Here is a 21,132-nt window from a genome sequence, read left to right as displayed (position 1 = left end):
ATACTGTTACAATAAATGGAAGATTCAATATAAAGACATTTCATATTAATAGATTGGAAAACTTAATGTTGTTAAGATGACATTACTCCCAACATTAATTTATAAATTGAACCCAATTTCTATCGCAATACCAGCTTGTTCTTTTATAGAAATTGACAAGCTGTTCCTTAAATTCATGTGGAAATGTAAGGGGCCTAGAAGAGCTGTTACAATAAATGGAAGATTCAATATAAAGACATTTCATATTAATAGATTGGAAAACTTAATGTTGTTAAGATGACATTACTCCCAACATTAATTTATAAATTGAACCCAATTTCTATCGCAATACCAGCTTGTTCTTTTATAGAAATTGACAAGCTGTTCCTTAAATTCATGTGGAAATGTAAGGGGCCTAGAAGAGCCAGTCTTGAAAGAACACTGTTGGAAGGCTTACTGGTGCAAGGAGGAACAGATGAGTGAAACAGAAACGAGTCCAGAACTTAACCCTTACTTTTGTGATCAATTAATTTTTCATGTGATGCCAAGACAACTCAGTGGAAGAACAAATTGCCTTTTTAATGGGGGAGCGGAGCAACTAGATATCCACACGCAAAAAAATGAAAGGACCCCACCTCACACCATGCACAAAAATTAATTCAAAACAGATTATACATCTAAAAGAACTGAAAAGATAGAAGAACTGAAAGTTTGAAACTGTTATAAAGGAACCATAGGAATACATCTCAAAATCTTGGGTTAGGCGATGCTTTCCAGAAGTATCAGTTACAAAAGAAAAGCTAGATAAACTGTATTACATCAAAAGTAAGAATATCTGTCAAGAAAAATAATGTCATTAACAAACTAGGAGTGATGGTGCATGCCTGTAATCCTAGCATTCTGGGAGGCTGATACAGGAGGATTGCAAATTCAAGCCCAGCCTGTGCAATTTAGTGATTTAGAATGATCTCAAAGTAAAAAATAAGAAAGAGCTCGAGACATAGTTCAGTGCATATGCAATCTGTGCATGTACACAACACACACACACACACACACACACACACACACACAAGTGGCTGATGAATACATGAAAAGGTTTTCAACATCATTAGTTTCTAGGGAAATGTGTATCAAAGCCAAGCGAGATACCACTTCTACTCATTAGGATGTCTACAATAAAATACACAGTGACAAGGGCGGATAAGATCTGAAAGTAACTTTGACAAAGGTATTGATTTCTAACCCAGATTCAGATAAGAGGTTTTTGGACACAGTGCCCATATCCTTCTTTCTAGTTCATAAGAAAAGAGGGCTTTATGTTCATTTGCAGCCCAGTACTACTTTGTATTAAATTTCACCTTAGGTCTACCTTATTCTTAGACTGCTGTTTTACAAAAAATGTCTTTCCCCTTGTTTGTTGAGATGACCCAAGATTGCTCTGGTAGGCAGTTTTCCTAATTGCAGTGGGTCACTAAACATGATTTTGTGAGATTACAGGTTTGCTTTTGTTATTAAGCCTGATTGGGCTGGAACACTGCCAACTCTTGAGACTCATTTTGAGTTAAAAATGATGAAGATGAGCGCTTATGTCAGAGCTGGCAGGCAGAACAGGTCTCACATGTATAGCTGCTCACATGTATAGGTGCCCACATGTATAGCTCATGCATAATATACTTAATGGGTTTTTCTTTCCAATTCTGATATGGTCTTCTAATTGTCTATGTAATGAATCTCTTGGATCTAATTACTAGTGATTTAAAGTCAGAATTTTATAGTATTATTTATAGTACTCATTTATAGTATTGTTTGTAGCACCAATTATTTATCAATATTAAAGCAGACAGTTGAATGATTAGATAGATAATTCATAGGAGAAACTCTTCTAAGTGGGGAAATCTATGTCTCCCCAATACAATGAAAAATACAGAGTGGTAAGCAGGGAAATTCACAGTGGGAAAATGAGGTATTGTGTTTTGTTGCCATGAGACCAACATGTATTAATTATAGAACAAAATTTAAGGTGTGACAAGGTACCACTAAGTCCTCATTCTACTATTTTTCCATGAATCTCCAGAGTTAAATTTTAAGAATATTATTTTCTGTCAGCTTTTGACATTAGTTTTCTGTCCTGAGAGATAACTGAGAGGCACTTTCTGCCTCATTATCTTTCATCAGAGTGGCAAATCATTAGGGAAATTATTTATCTGACACTACTTCCTATTTCTCTTGAGTGCTGAGTAGATTCCTACCCCTGGTTATTTGTTCATTGCTTCCCTGTGTTTATTGCCATCCATCATGCATGATGCATAATTGTTGCATCATTCCTGATAATATTCCTCAAAGGTTAATCATGGGTTGGTTAGCCACTCTTTAATATATTAGAACACATTAAGGACTGAAACTGACTATATTAGATACCCACTGAAAGGTGGAAATACTCAAAAGTTCAAAAGCAAACAACAAAGGACTTTCTACTTGGTTTGGCTGCAGTTTTTTTTCTTCCCTCATTTCTAACCCTATGTATTTGATTAGTGATTTAGTTTCAGGAATGAGCTAGATCCAGATAAGAAAGTGAGACTTCATAGGAAAAGTCAAGAATTTCAGGTTAAGCTACTCTGTCCTGTCTGGACACAATTTTTTATACTAGAAAATGTTTTCTCAAGTATTCCTTTGACATAAGAAGGGGGTAGAATTTGTTCCTCGGGGTGAAAAAATCTTACTCTTTATATATAAAGCACAGGTATATATGTATATATATGCAATACATAGCAGATATATAGAGTATCTGTGGTATTAAAATTTCATGGAGAGGGGCCATTAGGAAAACAAAATTAAGAAATAATCACATTGGACTGGGGATTTAGCTCAGAGGTTCCACTGCCTGCCTCCCTGCCTCACAAGCGCAAGGACCCGAGTTCGATCCCTGGTACAAAAAAAGAAAGAAAAAAAGAAATATCACATTGGAATAGGGAGGGAGGGGCTGAAGGGAAGATAGGGAATGGGGAAAAAATAAGAACCAAGATTGATTATATAAAGGTACAGATTTCCAATAATGAATGTTATTATATTGTATACATTAAATATCAATAAAATTAATTTAAATTAAAAAATAAATGCCACATTGGAATGGAACTCTTTTTGGCACTCTGGGGGTCTTGGTTTCTTTAATCCAAAGCCGTGTTTAATCATCCAACATAAACTACTTTGCTGCACCAATCAGAACATTTTGGTCTTTTGGTGCTAGGATAGTTTCAGCTAGGAATTTCTTGACCATGTTGTTGAGCCCAAATTCAAAGTTTAGTCAGTAACAATTTATAAAACTGTGATGCTTAAGCATTGTTATTCATGAGCAGTTATTTAAAGCTCATCAAACAAATAAGCTCATCAGACAAAGTGTTTGATTGGAGCCATACTCCTTATTCTCATTCTTGAAAAATACTAATACTGCTGTCATAATTTTTTTCATTTATTTTGAAGTCAATAGAATCATTAGATCTTCTTTTGTATTTCTGTGTTATATTAATGAGGGATTGACTAACTCCAAAACTGAAGCATGAGTGCTTGTTCTTTGGTTGTAGGAAAAAAGTTATAATTATATATCTTAATTACATAAACCAATTTCTTATCTTTTTAAAAATCAGCTTTTAGGTTTTGTATTCTGGCATTTTAAGGTAGATTTCAGGGCATTTCCTTATCTTTGGTAATTTGAGACAACTTGATTAAAAGAATCATAGTTCTGGGGTATTCGCCATGGGTTATTGAAATACTGTTAATTTCATTTATTGTTTCTACAGTATGAAATGAAGTTCAGAAATTATATATTTTATTTACTTTCAGTAGTGGGGATCGAACTTAGGACCTTGCATTTGAGAGACAGGAACGGTGCCACTGAGCTAAATCCTCAGCCCAAAATTACGTATTTTAAATGATATCATATATCTTATTAAAAGCTAAATTAAGGCTGACCTTGAATGCCTTTAAATGGAGTATAGGTATATAGTCCCTCTCTGTTTCTGTGGACATAACAGACTTAGTTTGTTTTCCATAGTCCAAATTTAAATTTTCCCTATTGTCAACTATAACAAAAATCTTGCATGATTGAAATTTGTACCCACTGAACACTTAACTCCCCATTTCCTCTTCACTCGGTCCTGGCAGTGACTATTCCACCCAATTCTGTTTTGATTAAAGTACCTCATATAAGTAGAATCATGCAGTATTTGTTCTTCTGTGATTGGCTTATTTTGTTTAGCATTTTGTTCTCTAGGTCCATTGATGTTTTAGCATACAATAAGATTTCTTTCTTATGGCAGAATAATATCCGTGTGTGTGTGTGTGTGTGTGTGTGTGTGTGTGTGTGTGTGTGTGTTATATGTTCTTTAGCCATTTTTTGTTATAAATGTTTGGGTTGTTTCTACTTCGTAGTTATTGTAAATAATGACACAATGAACTAGGGTGTACAAGTATCTCTTTGAGGTCCTGAGTTCAGTTCTTTTTGGCATCTAACCGTAAGAGGACTTGCTAGATCATATGGCATTTCTCTTAATATTTTGAGAAACCTCCACACTGTTTTTCATAGAAGGTGCATCAGTTTGCATTTCTATCAACAGTGCAGAGGGATACAGTTTCTCAACATCCTCACCAACACTTGTTTTCGGGTTTTGTTTAAATAAAGGATTGTCCTAACAGGTATGAAGTGAAACCTCATTATGGTTTAGATTTGCATTTCTCTAAGTATTGATGATGTTGGGCATCTTTCATATACCTGTTGGTCATTTGTATCTCTTCGGGAAGGTGTCAGTTCAAGTTCTTCAGCGCATTAAAAAAAATTCTCAGCATTATTAATATAAAATTGACAAACATTGTGTATATTTATGGACGTATAATATGTTTCTATATATTGTATGTATACATATTGAAGTGCTTAGATCAGGTTAAGATATGTCAAACACTTTGTTCATTATTTAATCAAGTTACTTGTTGTTTGTTTTCCATTGAGTTGCAAGAGTTCCTTATATTTTGGATATTATCCTTTTTCAGATATGGTTTCCAAATATTTTCTCTCATCCTTTCTATAGGTTGTCTATTTAGTCTGATCATTTCCTTTTCTGTGCAAGATTAGAGTTTGAAGGCAATCTCACCTGTTTCCGCTTCTTGGTTCATTGACTAGGTGCTCTATTTGTAAGTTTGCCTAGCCCCCCACCATTCTGTTTTTGGGAGCCACATCTTCTGGAAGATGATTTTTTCATTTTAATGTCTAAAACTTTTTTTCAAGAAAGCCTAAATTATCAGAATTGGAAAAAGGTTCTGGTTCACCCTTCTGCTGTACAGTACCCCAATTAAGCATGCTAGCAATTTTTTCTTAAACCTATTCTTTGGAATATATTTCTTACTGAGCTTTGAATAAAATTATTTAAATCAACCAGTTAGCTTCTTTGTATATGTTGCACATTTTTTTTTTGCTAAATTTATATTTTCAGTTACTTTTAAAAACCAAAACAAGCCAGGCATGGTGGCACATACCTGTAATCCCAGCACTTGGGAGGCTGAGGCAGGAGGATCGCTGTGAGGTCAAGACCAGCCTGGGCTACATAGTGAGTTGAGATCAGTCTCAACTATATAGCGAAACCCTGTCTCAAAGAACCAAAAATATTTTTTTATATCCTCTTCGATTTCTTTTTTTCAGAGTGCTGTAGTTTTCAGTGTAGAGGTCTTTTGTTAGATTGATTCCTAAATACTTCGTTTTTTTGGATGCTTTTGTGAAAGGAATTGTTTCCCTAATTTCTCTCTCAGTGAGTCTGTTATTTGTGTACACGAAGGCTGTTGATTTTTGGGTGTTCGCCTTCTGTCCAGCTACTCTACTGAATCTGTCAATTAAGTCTAGAAGTCTTTTGGTGGAGTTTTTTGGGTCTTCAATGTAGAGTATCATATCGTCAGCAAATAATGACAGTTTAACTTCTTCCTTTCCTATCTTTATTGCTTTAATTTCTTTCTCTTGTCTAATTGCTATGGCTAATGTTTCCAGAACTATATCGAAGAGGAGTGGTGATAGTGGGCATCCTTGTCTTATTCCTGATTTTAACATGAAAATTTTCGGTTTTTGGCTTTTTAACATGATGTTGGCTGTTGGTTTTTCATATATAGCCTTTATTAAGCTGAGATATAGACCATGTATTCCAATTTTTTGCAGGGCTTTTATAATGAATAGGTGTTGAATTTTGTCAAATGCTTTTTCTGCATCTATTGAGAGGATCATATGACCCAGCCATCCCTCTGCTGGGTATCTTTCCAAAAGAACTAAAAGAATCATATCACAGTGATGTATGCACACTCATGTTTATAGTGGCACAGTTTGTAATAGCTAAAACTGGGAAGGAGCCCATTTGCCCATCAGTTGGAGACTGGATAAAGAAGATGTGGTTTTTCTATAAATTGGAATATTACTCAGCCATAAAGAATGAGAAATTTGATTCATTCATAGGAAAATGGATACATATTGAGGATATACTCCTAAGTGAAATAAATAAGTCACACGTGTAAATACTGAATAGTTTCTCTGGTGTGAATAAACTGTAATAGTACATAAAATCCTAATGAGATAACTGACATTGTGAAATGGGAAGAAACGGGCTAAAGGTGTAGGGAAGGTGGGATGGGTAGGGAAAAATAAAGTTTGTAAAGGGGGAGGGGAGGAGGGGGTGAAGCGGGGGCAGCGACAAGGGGAAAAATGAGAACCAAGACCTGTCATATAGAGGTGCAAGATGCCAACAATGAATGTAACTGTACTGTGCCCCTAAAATGTACCAATAAATGCAGTTATTTAATAAAAATAAATAAAAATAAATAAATAAACATTACATAATACAAAAAAATAAATAAATAAAATAAAAACCAAAGCATAAAAACAAAATGGGTTTTTTACCCCATAAAATATTATATTTAATTTAACCCCTATAGTCATACAGAATTGACTTAGTTGGAAAAAATTATGTCCTTTGAATCAACATTTCATAAAAAAGTTGTAATTGAAGACAAAGTTTTAAAAGATATCAAAGGAATAATAAGCTGTTTACTACATAAAGTATGCTAATAATTGAGTAAAGTTAACCCAAAAGCTGATAGGTTCAATTTATAGGCATCACAGTGAAGAATTATACGTTGTCGTAGATTTATTCAATTAAAAGTTCTTTCTGTTATGTATTGGATTCCAAGGATACAAAGATGGTTAAGGTGTGGTTCTGTTCTAGAGGACTTTGTATTCTAGTGAGAACATAGACACACAGGTATGGGTGTGGTGTGAGAAGGGCTGTGATATACACAAAGATTCCTGTACAGCTTGTGATGCTCACAGTTTTAAGTAAGAGCAATATCTACTGGAGGTGGCTTAAATGATGCAGGGACTTTTAGTCATGCATAGGTAGGTGTACCTGAAAATCACAGAGGCGGGTGAAGCTCCCTGTAGTTTTGCTTTTAGGTACCCTCTTTTTCCTGTTTCCTCCTCAGTGCTTTTCACAGATCAACTTTATCCTTGTGATTGGCTCCTTTTGATGTTGCATGACAACTGCTAATGACTCTTAGGCCTACACCTGCAGGACAGTTTCTGTCATCTATTCAGCACAAGAAAATGGGCTCACTGCCTAGGTCACACTTGCTGTGTATGACCCTTTCATTGGTTTTTTAAAATGTGATTTCAGTGTGGGTGAAAAAACAATAATATCCAATGTATTTACTATGCCTATGAAAAATTATATTAGTCTCATTATGACTTTATTATTTCTAACTTTTCTTCTTAACATTGAAAATCAGTATTCTTAATGGTGAGAAGTGAGTGACTTTATAAGGGGATGCTAGTTTGGTGATCTTCTGAATTTTTGAAACTATGAAAATTCCATTTTAAGGGGCCGGGGATTTAGCTCAGCAGTTTGGTGGCCTGCCTTGCAAGTGCAAGGACCCGAGTTCGATCCACGGTGCAAAAAAAAAAAAAAAAGTTCCATTTTCCCTTTGGAGAATTTTTATTTTATACTCACATCAGTACTGAGAATCTGACATGCCTTCGCTTCTCCTTTACATCTTCCCTGGTAACTGGGACAGTGAGGTGGGTTTTGATAGCAGGTTCAGGTGGCCCTAGGCTGGGTTCGTTCATGTCTTGGTTCTGTTCCCAGTAGGAAATGTCAAGGCCAGAATTGTTGAGCTTTCCCATAACTGCTTAATGACTTGAGCAGTAAATTAAGAAACTGTTTTTTACTTTGCCACTTATGTACATTCTATCAGGCTGTTCACAGAATATATTACTTTAAAATTTGAATTAGTAATGCAGGCTACTTTGGTCTATGTGTGAGCTTGTTCTCTTTTAACTCAGTCTCTGATTCACCACATTTGCATTCCCTGCACTGTGTTTCTCTCTATGACAAGTGTTCTTTCAGGAGCTGCAGCGTGTGACTCTACTATAGAATTGCCCAATCCTATTTTGAAGAATTTGGATAGTTGCAGGAGAGAGATTATTTGCTAATTGTCTGACTGGGCTCAGATATAATGACATTGTGCATCCTAACACAGTGGGAGGCAAGCACTAAATACAGGAGATGCCTGAGTATGTGGACCACCTGGTAACCCAGTACTGCTGACGTAGGCCTCTCAGCTCTACCAAGGGCCTGTGGAAGTATATTTGACACACTAGGAGTGTGTAAGGAGTCCTGCCCTAACTTTTAAGTGAACTACTTGTTTGCATAAAAATTATGATGTGTTATTATTTAGTTACAGAGGAAAAAGTAATATATATTTCTTGCTGATAAATTATTCTGATTCTGATGTAGCACTTTGTTCCAGGCACTGTTCCAAATATTAATTCACTTAACATTTAAATCAGCCCTATAAGATAGATTATTACTATTTTATTGAGTAGGAAATTGATACAGAGAAGTAGAGTAATCTGCCCAAGCTTACACAGTTTAGAGTTAGGATTTGAATCCAGAAAGCCTGGGGTTAGTGTTTATACTTTGTATCACTGTTAATGCTTTCAATCCTACTTTCTCTAAAATTAGGACTGAAATTGTCATTAAAAGTAATGTTAGTTACTTAACTGGTTATGCTTTTTTTATAACTCATTAATTATACTTATTCATCAGTATAATTATTATGTTTTGAAATAAACATTTTGAAACTTATTTTACCTACTAAATATTCAACATGCTTGTTTTTTACTTCAGGGGAAGACTTTGCAGTTGTACAGCAAGAAATTATTATGATGAAAGACTGTAAACACCCAAATATTGTCGCTTATTTTGGAAGCTATCTCAGGTACATTGTTTGTTTCCATTTCAAAAAGCGATAATGATTCTATGACTTAATTCATTTAACAAAATAAAGTTAGCTCTGATACCATGATCTGTGCCTTTATGTTTTGAAGGTAGGATATTTTCATGTGAATGGAGTATTTACTTATGAACTATTATCTTAATTCCATAACCAATATCACACACAATTCCATAAGTCAATATCACTTGGAAATTCTGGATGTGGTTTCAATGAGGAAGCTGCCAAGAAAAAAACTGACTTTTCATGGTGAAGTAGAGGTCCAAATGTACCACTTGTTGCCTCTTATAGACATTTTCCTATTATGTATTTATCTGAAAGTCCATGTATGTGTTTTGTTCTTCTAGCCTCAGAATTGAGCACCTGATTTCTTTTTTTCATTTTGTCCCAAGGACTAGGAACTATAATTATTTCAGTAATTTATTCCTCTAGGTCCTAAACTGATCTTAGAAAGACAGCAGCTTTGGCCCCTCTTGTTTTGCTTGGGCAGGACCCAAATAGGTTCCCCATATCATTTTCCACAGTTGTGCGTCTTAACACTGTGAACTAGTTGTTTTTCAGTTTCTTCCAAAAGGAAGACTGGAGAATGTATTACAAACAAAAACAAAATCTCTTTTAGTTTAGATCCAGTATACTGTAGCAATACAAAGATGAAATTTCAGATTCCCATTTTCACATGACCCAAGTACAAAACACACTAGTCCTCCTCTTACAGATAAAAGAATGGGGGAAATTCGCCCCCTTGTCTTTCCAGTTTGTGATAAGCCAAAGATAGCAGTAGGTTTATTGGATACTTTAGGGAATTTGTTAACCCTTTTCACATAGGGGTAAGTCAGTGTTAAACGTTTTGAATGAGTTCTTTAATGGCCAATTTTATATTATATTCAATATATGGAGAATGGTTCAAACAGCAACTAACACACTGCCTAACATATAGAGCCTGGGCAGTTACTGTATAATCAGAGAAACAGTCTCTTCAAATCATTTAAGTTCGTAGTTCGAATAATCGATTCCTACCAGAATAGATAAAATCACCACTCAAAATAGTTCATTTTATTGCTGTTGGTTCTAAGATGATCTACCTAGATTCAATTGGGGAAGCATTATAAAGTTTTTCATTCCAGGCATGGGCTGGCTTTTTTAAAAAGAAAGTTTTCGTATTACCATTTTTGTGGTACTGGGTATTGAACCAGGGCCTTCACACTGAGGTAATACATACCTAGTTCTTTTTAATTTATTTTTTATTTAAAAATTTTGAGACATCATCTTGCTAAGTCCACCGAGGTTTGCCTCAAACTTGTGACCCTCCTGCTTTAGCTTCCCAAATACCTGGGGTTACAGGTATATACCACTGTGCCTGACTTAAGGTTAAAAGAATGCTTTTCTGTTTCCCCAGGGCCATTGATATAAGAATATTTCTTAAACATGGTCTGATGAATCTTCCAGCACTAAGAGACACCCAAAACCTACCTGTTATTCTGGGATATCCCCATCCATTTATACAGCATCCTTAAGGTGGTGAAATAAGCATGATGTTTTTGCCAGTGAGGTAATAATGTATGTTGCAGTTAAGAGCTTAGGCTGTGATCTTGAAGCCTTGGTTCTTTGCTTATTAGTGGTATGACTTCTGGTGAATTATCTGTACCTCTGTTTCCTCATTCATAAAATGAGGATGATAACGAGGATTTGATGAATATGTATGTATAAAATACCAAGAACAGTGCTTAGAGCATAGTGTATTCTTAGTGAATGTTAACTATTACTGCTACCATTGCTAGTGCTACTTACAGTACTATACTGTTTGTTTTAAGTACCATCATAGTGCCTCATTTGATCTGTCAGTAACACTATTAGCAAAATAACTCTATACTAGATGTTATTTCCATTTTACAAATAACATGTTTGAGAAGGCTTAACATCAAATTTTGGTTTTAATTTATTTTTTTCCCAAATACAAGAAATATAAAGAGGGGCCAGGGATTTAGCTCAGTGGCATGGTGCCTGCCTTGAAAGCACAAGATCCTGAGTTCAATCCCTGGTACTAGGGGAAAAAAGAATACAAAGAAACCAAAGTAAAACAGATGAAGTTAGGGTCATTTTTGCAGTGAAAATACATTCTTTACTGTTATATAATCTAAGATTGGGAAATACTGGTTTAAATAGATGATGATTCTACTCTGTAAGTGGCATTGCTGTCAAAAATTACGAGAGCAAATGGTAGCGAGAAGAGTGATTACTCTTCCTTTTGTCTAGTCCTTTTCTTCTGTAGAGATTCTTCTCTTATTCCTTAGTTGAAGTCCAGTCTCAACTTAACTTTGTAATATGTAATGCTTAATGATTAGGCATGTAGGGTGTCAGAGCTGAAAAGGATTGCAAGATCTTGTCACACAGCCCAAAAATGAAGTGCTGGATAAATGACTTCTTTGGGCTGTTCAGCTACTTGTTCGGACTGGGACTTAAGCTTGGCTCTGCAGATACCTAGCCTGATGTCTTTCTGTTATACCATATTGCTTAGTCCGGGAAGGCCAGATTTAGTCTCAGAAGGAATATGACTTCTTGGATTCTTTTTCCCAAATGATTTTACAGTGGATAAGGAGCTTGTTTGTTTGATCTTGGTATAAACCCCCTAAAATATATACCCTTCATTGCCACTTTCATATTTATCCAAAAGTATGAGGAAAGTGGGCAAACATAATTTAGCATTGACATAGTTGTCCCTCAGGGAATCACTTAGCATATGAATTTTCCTAATAGATCATAAGCTTATAATTAAATTCCAAAAGGCTATTTTACAACAAGGTAGCTGTGCTTGTGTGTGGAAGGGGTCCTGGGGATTGAATTTAGGATCTTCACTCTGGGGTCTGTCCCAAGCTGATTTTTTTATTTTGAGACAGGGTCTTGCTGAGTCACTAAATTGCCCAGGCTGGGCTTGAACTTGTGATCCTCTGGTCTCAGCCTTCCACAGTGTCAGGATTACAGGCACATGCTACTGTGTTTACTTCGAGGTTCTGAGATTGAGCTCCTATAAAACAGAAAAGGGGTAGGAGGAGGAGGAAGGCAGCAGGAAGAGAACACTAGATAAGACAAAGCTTTCTCTGGACATATAAATTTTAAAGTAGGTAGTCACCTAATATATATATAATGTATATTTGTGTTTTACTTATCATAGACCTAGTATTTATTCCCATTAACTCTTAGTTATTTCTCTTTAGGTAAGGACGATTTTTAATTTCATGCTCCTTCTAAAGTGTTTCTTAGCCCTGTATACTTTTAGGAATAGGCTAAGAAAGCTGTTGCATGCCTCTTAGGAACCTTTGATGCCTTAAGTAGATCCTATAGGGATTAAGATTAAAGAGAGGTGATATGTTCTGTGGAGGATGTTGTTGGAATGTGGGTGATTAAGACAAAAGAGTTCAGTTGAATTCATTGTAGTACATTTGTTATAGTAATTCAGGAAAGGGATAGTGATCTCGAGTTATATTAAATTGGAAAATTTTTTTCTAGAGGCAGAGACAGGGCTGAGAAGGGAAAGATCTTTTTAAAAAAATCTTGTATTTATATTTACAATAGGATCTTAATTGAAACATGTTAATAAATATCTTTTTGAATGCTTAGATATGAAGATAAAGATTGCAGTTAAGGCATTCTTGTAGTCAGTCATGGGTTTGCTTATTTGTTTGTTTGGTACTGAGGGTTGAACCTAGGGGCACTCATGGAGCCACATTCCCAGCCCTTTTTAAAAATGTTAAGTAAGGTGCTGTCTCACTTAAGTTGCACAGAGGGGGCCCCTCCTTTTAAAAGAAACATATAATTTAAAAATATTTTAGATTTACCAAAAATTTCAAAGATTGTATGGAGTTCTCTGCATATATCCTTTACTTTACTTTCCCTAATGGTAACCCAACCATAGTACATTTGTCAAAACTAAGAATGATGCTGCACTAATAGCTAAACTGAGATACTTCATTTGGATTTTATCAGTTTTCTAATACCCGTTTTCTCAGGTTTTGAGCGAATTAGAACTTTGGAAAATATTAAGCAGCACTGAAAAATTGTTAAGTATAATTGTTAAGAGAAATAGGTCACCTTGTGACCAGAGGACCAAGCTGCCCCTTATTGTTAAAAGGAGCAGATGGGAGGGTTTACCTATAACTTTTAAAATGTAAAGTTTGTGTAACTATCTAAAAGCGAACCAAAAATTTCAACTTTGACTTGCCATTAAATGTTATGCTATATTAAATTGCCTAGTGGTAATTGATATTTTATTTTTCACATTGATAGTTTAGGTTGAAAGTTTTATTTTGATATATACAGTGAAGTAACCATTGGGGTTAGTGCCTTGGTTAGCAAGAAAATCCTCAGTAAGATACAGGGTCCAGAAGCATAGCTACTGCGCTGTACCTGAGAGATGACTCAAGCTGTGTTTCTAGCTGTTAATTCCTAGTGATCTTGGTCACACTTTGTTTTACATAATTTATTGTATATTTGGGAAAATGTATAAATAATAGTTGTTCAGTCACTTTAAAAGTCTGTGATGTGAGCCGGGCGTGCTGGTGCATGCCTGTAATCCCAGCATTTGGGAGGCTGAGGAAGGAGGATGCTGTGAGTTCAAGACCAGCCTGGGCTACACAGTGAGTTCCAGGTCAGTCTCAACTACATAGTGAGACCCTGTCTCAAAAAAAACAAACAAACAAAAAAGTCTGTGATGTGTAGGGCTGGGGCTTTAGCTCAGTGGTTCCATAGCCTGCTTTGTAAGCTCAAGGTCCCGAGTTCAATCCTGAGTACCCCCCCAAAAAAACTTTTAAAAGTTTGTGATGTGTTATAAAGCCTAGGAAGAATAAAATTTGTGTTTCAGCAATAAGCCACTCTCATCAATGCATAGTTCTTAGAATTTTGGTTCCTGTACCCTAGTAAATATCAAGCTGGAAAGTTTCTTACTTTATTTTTCTGTTCTTTGTAAGATAGAAAATTTTACAAAATAATAAAAAAGAATTTTAAGGATTTGTTGGGTCAGGAAATTAATACTAACATCTTGAACATTTACCTTAGTGGTTAATTTTGTTCCAAATCAGAAACTTAGGGGAAAAGATTTTACAGTTTGTTGCCCTACTTAAAATTGGGTGATTGACTCAAGTCCTTTCCTGTTAGACTTTGCGAATGACCAAAATCATCACTGTAGAGACATCCATGGAACAGATGGAATCATTTTTCTAATAGATTCTGACTATTCAAGTATTTTTGGTATAAACTCTAACCAAATAGAATGTTATAAAGTTGAAGCATGTTAGGCTTCTGAAAAGTAAAGTATTAATTTATTTAGTCTGGGGTTTTTTTGTTGTTTTTTTTCTGCCTCTAAGCTGAAAAGTCATTTTAGATAGAATGAATAGAAAATTATGTACTTCAACAAAGGGAGAAAAGGAAAAGACTAATTCAAGTAGAAGACATTGTAATAGTGAATAAGAAATCAAAGAGTTCTCTCTGTTCACTTTCCCTGCCAAGGAGAATTGTTTTCAAACTAAAGGTATGGAAATATTATTAAGATGGAATTGAAGCATAGATCAAACAGGAAATAATTACAGGGCAGCTAGATACTTTAAATGATTTAAGCTTTTGGATTTATATAAATTGTACTGAAAATTTAGCAAATGTGATTCTCATTCACTATTGGTGAATGTCTTTTTGGTGTGGGGGGGCTGTACCAGGAATCAAACTTGGGTCCTTGTTCTTGCAAGGCAGGCAGTGGAACCACTGAGCTAAATCCTTGGCCCTGGTGAATGTCTTTTGGCAAATAGAAGAGGTATCAAAGATTAGAAATCGGCAACGATCAATTTTCAGAGAACGGGTAGTACTGATAGAAAATACAGATAATCAAACTTGATTCCTACTCAGCATTTAGAAGAAATTATTAATAAGATAATTAAACACTTATAAGAAGTGGTAATTATTAGCATGACTTTAGTGAAAAGTCATGCCAAATCAATCCCATCTCATTTGTTTTTAATTTTTAAAACAAAAAATTAAAAATAAAGTTAAAGATTTGGGGATTTAAAAAAGAAAAAGGAGGGGCCTGGGATTTAGCTCAGTGGTTCTGTTGCCTGCCTTGCAAGCACAAGGACCCAAGTTCGATCCCCAGTACCAAAAAAAAAAGAAAAGAAAAAGGTGGCGCTATTTACACTTTCAAGTTCCTGGAGGAATTTAATATGACACATATAAATATACTATAAAGATAATTTATAACAGAAGCAGTAGAAAACAGTTTGATATTTATTATGCTATATTCCAGGTCCTTTACTAAGAAATCTACATACAATTTCATTTAATTCTGAGCAGACTCTGAAACAGTCATTTAACTTCTTTTTGTAGGACTTTTCAAAGGATGTGTATAGTCTCAAGCTGCCTGTTTCTTAAACACATGGAACATGTATTTACCCAAAAGACTCGTGTGGCAGTTGTGAAAGTATTCTAGAACAGTGAATGGTTCTCAAATATTTTGATATTACAACCTCTTTTATTTCACTCTCTTAAAAATTATTAAGTAGCAGCCAAGCATAGTGGCACATGCTTATAATCCCAGCACTAAGGAGGCGGAGGCAGATTTGCTATGAGTTTGAGGCCGACCTGAACAACATAGCAAGACCTGTCTCAAAAGAAAGTTATCGAGTAGCCCAAAGAGTTTTTGTTTGTGTGAGTTATATTTACTGATCTTACTATATGAGAAAAAACTCATGATTGTATAAGCACATGTTATAGTAGCTGTCAGGGATGACATCATCAACTTGAGCTTCCTCTATAAAACTCGACTGTGCTCTCAAGAGAGAAAGAGGGTGCAAAGGGCAGATGTTTTCATAGTGTTAGGATGAAAATAGTCTTGACCTTAGCTTACCCCTGGAAGAGTCTCAGACCATAGTTTAAGAACCACTGTTATAGAGGAAGGATTCAGTTAGAGAGAGCAGGCATGGAATCCTGTATTCCAGATACAAAATTGGAGCCTGAGTTAGTGCAAAGAATATTGGCTGATGGACTGGTCAAAGTGAAAGTAATCTATATAGTTGAGCCTCATTCATGAAGAATATTTCTGCCAGGGCTAGTGATGTAGCTTCACAGCACCATGCCTGCCTGGCAAGTGCAAGATCCTGAGTTCCAATTCCTATTACAAAAAAAAAAAAATTTCTGCCATTACTTAAACTCAAGTAAATTCACTAGTGCAAATTAAAATAGTTTATATACCAAGCCCTGTAGTTGCTGCCTCTGGAGGGTATGTTCATGATTAGGCTCTTTCAGATGCTCACCAGCTACTTCTGGAGTGTGTACATGTGGGGGGGGTCCAATTAGCACACTTAAAAATATTAGCTCACTGCCCCTAGGGTATGGATCAAACCCAATGCAAACACTGTCACACTGTCTGATGAAGCATGTTGAAATGTTACACTGGGTCACCCGATAAGCTGCATGGAAGAAGTAAAGGGGCATGAATCCAAATTTCTAATGTTTTTGTACTGGGGATCGAACTTGGGACCTTGCAGTTGCGAGGCAGGCGACACCATTGAGCCAAATCCCCAGCCCCCTCTAATTCTTTTTTTTAAGGATGAGATTTAACAAATAAAAACAGGTCCTTCGCTTAGTTTTAGTGATGCTGGAGAGAAAACTGATTTAACTGCTGTGTATATGAAAAATATTTTTAGTTAACTACAAACTGTAAACTAGCAGTTTGATATAGTTTCTAAGAAATTGATGATAGCCTTCAGTTAAGTTGATAGCAGTGGTTTTCAAATAAAGGCGAGTGTTAGATTCTCTGGAGGATTTACCTTCTTAGTGTAGCAATCACTAGTCATAAGTGCTTTCTACATTTTAGGTAAAATTAGACATCTGCCAGCCCTAGATACCCATTCTGAGAATTCTTAAAGCTAGGCAACTAGGCACCTGGCTCATATTTATGTGAGTTGCATCTGTTGATATTTAGCGTATTAGAAATTACAACCGAAATTTTCATGTCATTTGTTAGGCCTCTTTCATTTGTTTGTGGTCCACCTGTGAACTGTAGATCTTAAATGGTCTCATATTACTTTTGGGGGTTTTCACTCTCTTCAGCTTTCTCTTCCAGAATTATGGTACCTCTCCACTGCATATTTTCAGGTTAGCTGATAGCACTCTGACAGCTTGTGTTTCTGCTGTGTTCTGCATGGTCTACTGCACACAGTCAAGTCAGATCACCTCTTAGATCAGCTAATCCACCCACTGTTACCACATGTAACCTACTCTTGAGACTAGCAGCTCTACGTGTAATGTACTGTTTATGCAGCACTCAGATAATGCTTAATATCTGGATGCCACATTTTCAGATACTGACAAATGAGAAGTCATCTAGATAAGGCATCTGAAAAGCACACATCTTTTCATAGTGTGACTCAGCCTATCCTAGCTTCCTTTCTGATCATTGTCCCTTCAGGAAGCTGGCAACCTTTGTTTATTTCACACTAAATTATCTAGTCTCAGATATGGAATTTTCTTTTTATTGCATGGTCTTGTCTCTCCCTGGTGAATTCCTGCTTTAACTTCAAGGCCCAATTCAAATGTTTTATCTTTCAAAAGACTTTCCCTTGATTTGCTTAAGTATTTTCATCTTTTATTTCTCGCAGTACCTTATACATGCTCAAATTATGCATGAATCAAAGCTAGAACAGAATCCAAAGTTTGGCATATGTTTTCTATAAAGAGCCATGTAGTAAATATTTTTGGCTTTGTGAGCTATGCTGTTTCTGTCACAAGTACTCATCTCTGCTGTTTTGGTGTGAAGATAGTGTAGACAGTTCATAAATGAATGTGTGTGACTGTATTCCAGTAAAACTATTTATGGGCACTAAAATTAGAATTTCATATAATTGTGACATGTCAAGAAGTATTTTTCTGGCAGTCATTTTAAAATATGAAAAGGTTTCATAGTTCCAAAGCTGTACAAAATCAGGAGACAAGATTTGGTCCACTAGCCATATTTTGCTGACCCCTGATATAATTGATTTTTTTATTCCTTAGATATTCATTTATCCATTCACTTATGAAACACATACCCATTTGCATTCTTCTAAGTACTATGAAAGCAGTGGTGAAAGAGCCAGTTATGTTAGTAAAGCAGGAGCTTTCTTCTGCATTAGGCAGAGCTTGCTGAGTTCAGAGACTTTCTGTTCCATCTCTGACCCTGAAAATGGTGTATTTCCTGGTGAATTTTAATAGATAAAATAATGAATGATTGTACAAAGGAATGAACAGAGAAATAAGATACATGAATCTTTGCACTAAGTATTCCTCCTATGACTATATGATTACAATATCTTAGAATGGGTACGAGAGAAGTGCTCTCTGAAAATAAGTGATCAATTTTAATAGATTATTTTGGAAAGAGAAGAGGGTCACGTTTATATTTTGTCTGTTGTTGACAAGTGCTGTCAGTGATAATAGAGACTAGTTGCTGTTTTCTGTGATGAATCTGAGTAGATGGATAAACTGAGGGTGGAAAGGTTTTCAACTAAATGGATTTGTATGTGTCTGATAATAGCTGCCTGTCCTATGACTGCTGTATTTTAAGCATTAAAACCTTAGGTTGAATTGTATCCAATGTGTTATATTGCCATTTACTCATTGAGATTAATTAGCTTCATTTAAGACAGCACGTTGCTTTCGTGTGGTTTTTCAGGGTTAGAGCATACAACCTTAAGAGACTTAATATCTCAAACAATTTTAATCCTGAAGATATAATATGTATGTATTTTCTTTTCATAGGCGAGATAAACTTTGGATTTGCATGGAATTTTGTGGAGGTGGTTCTTTACAGGATATTTATCATGGTAAGACATTATTGCATTTTTATAGGGATTGTATAGAATTATATTCAAACAGCATTGTTATAAGGAACAAAAGCTATGTTTTATCATTATGTTGTTTGGATACATGAAGATATTTGAGATACATTTGGATGAAAGGAGCATTGGCTTTATAAAGTTGGAAAGTTATGTGCATTTGGATTATGTGCTAATTCTGAAAAGGGTACAATGTAGTTAGTTCAAAATTTCAAACTCAGGCCTTATAGAAATGAAAATATCTTTAGGTAGATACTAAGCCAAGAGACCGTGCAGCTGATAAATGAGTAATGATAATGCAAAGATAATTGACTTTGCTCTTATGTATTCAAGTAGCATCAATTAAATGTTTATTCAATTTGTGATTAAGGGGCCGGGGATTTAGCTCAGCGGTTCGGTGGCCTGCCTTGCAAGCTCAAGGACCCGAGTTCAATCCCCAGTACCAAAAACAAACAAACAAACAAATCGATTTGTGATTAAGTCATTTTTCAGTGGCATTCAGTGGTATATAAAGGAGACTTGTAAAGTAAAATAAATAGCATTTTCTTTCTTTTTCTCTTCCTATTCTCTCCTGGTTCTGTTAGTGGATTATTGTGACATATTGCTAAGTAGACTTTTTCTGGAGGTGTTCTTTTTGAGCAATGTAAAATTCAATAATGTTGTAATAACTCAAGAAATCATTTTCTGAGAAAATATTTTGGAAAACAATATTTTTAAAAATACATAATATAGATTATGTTTTCCAGTGTGGGCCCTCTTAAATAATTTTTAGGGTTGATTGTAATAAAGCAGATGGTGTAAGACCATTTGGAAAGAAGTTTTACTGTTTATGTGTCCTTTTTTCACTATATATTCTTGGTGTAGGTTTTACTTAACAGATTGATATAATAATGGGCTTCTTTCTGTCTCTTTCTTTTGCAGTGTTTTGCAGTTGAAATGGGAAAAAGGAAATGATGGATTTTCTAGAATCATTTTAGGAGGCTTAATGAGGAAAGTGGGCCTTAGGTGTTTAAAAGATAGGAGGAACACTTTGATAGAAAGATGAGGAATGCATTCTAGGGGATTACACAACAGTGCAGTGGAATAAAGCAGAGCCCGGAGATGCTCCTGTTGGTCTAGGCACTGGGCTCAGATTGAGGAGCCCTGGAAGCCAAGAGGAAAGACACGAGAACATGTCTGCTTTATGAAATTATTTCTTTTCTAAAGGGCATTGTTGTTATCTCTTAAGTATTTTCTCCCCCAATCCCTCTAATCTCACTTCTGTAATTGCAGTTAGGTGTACATTACATCTTGTCCATATCTCATATTCACACTGTTCAGCAACTGTATCAGTGGAAGAAATGACAGTTTGTGGTACCCTGGATGTTCCCAAGCTTGAGTGCTAGGGATTTACATGCTGATACAAAACCCCAAGTCTTATCTTCCTGCATGTTTGTTCTTTTAGCTGCACCCAGATTTCCAGGATGTAAACTTCGTCATGGCAGTGTATACTACTTCTTACAAGGTCATGTGTAAGAAGACATTGTTCTCCCCATTCTTTCTGTCCACATCTCTCTCCCTTCTTATTCTTAAGATGTCAGTTATGTGAGTAGTGTAATAGCCTGGATTTCTTCATTTGGTGAAAGAGAAGCTCTTCCTTTTTAAGAACCCTAGCACTTAATGAGGTTTTTGCATTCTGTTTTCTTTTGCACGTAGAAAAAAATTACATTTTGATCTCATGCAAAATTTGCCAAAAATGTCCCTCTTTTTTTGGTTTTGGTACTGGTGATTGAACTCAGGACCTTGCGCTTGCAAGGCAGGTGTGGTGCCACTGAGCTAAATCCCTGGCCCAAAAATGTCCATTTCCTGTGGTACAAGCAATCCTATTTTTTCCTATTTTAAAATATCACTAGGGCTGGGAATTTAGCTCAGTGGTTCCACCGCCTGCCTGGCAAGCACAAGGACCCGAGTTCAATCCCCAGTACCACAAAAAAAAAAAAAAAAAAAAAAA

The 21,132-nt window shown here is 35.6% G+C and overlaps 1 protein-coding gene across 4 annotated transcripts in view; it reads left to right on the top strand.

Annotated features, from left to right (window-relative positions):
• The window catches only part of Map4k3 (mitogen-activated protein kinase kinase kinase kinase 3), a 166,224-nt gene that overhangs the window by 68,965 nt on the left and 76,127 nt on the right, over nucleotides 1-21,132 (top strand). For 3 of the 4 annotated variants that reach the window (XM_010604957.3, XM_010604958.2, XM_010604960.2), the window contains exons 3-4: nucleotides 9,186-9,276; nucleotides 19,066-19,130. In XM_010604957.3, the coding sequence (XP_010603259.1) occupies nucleotides 9,221-9,276; nucleotides 19,066-19,130 (121 nt within the window). In that variant the 5' untranslated portion in view covers nucleotides 9,186-9,220. The remainder of the gene's footprint in view (nucleotides 1-9,185; nucleotides 9,277-19,065; nucleotides 19,131-21,132) is intronic. The other variant, XM_010604959.3, reaches the window with a different exon arrangement.

The sequence above is a fragment of the Fukomys damarensis genome, unplaced genomic scaffold (assembly GCF_012274545.1).
Source record: "Fukomys damarensis isolate Sample0158 unplaced genomic scaffold, DMR_v1.0_HiC HiC_scaffold_2, whole genome shotgun sequence".
NCBI lineage: Eukaryota > Metazoa > Chordata > Mammalia > Rodentia > Bathyergidae > Fukomys > Fukomys damarensis.
Note: the sequence above shows the minus strand (reverse complement) of the source record. Positions and strands in the feature narration are given on the sequence as shown.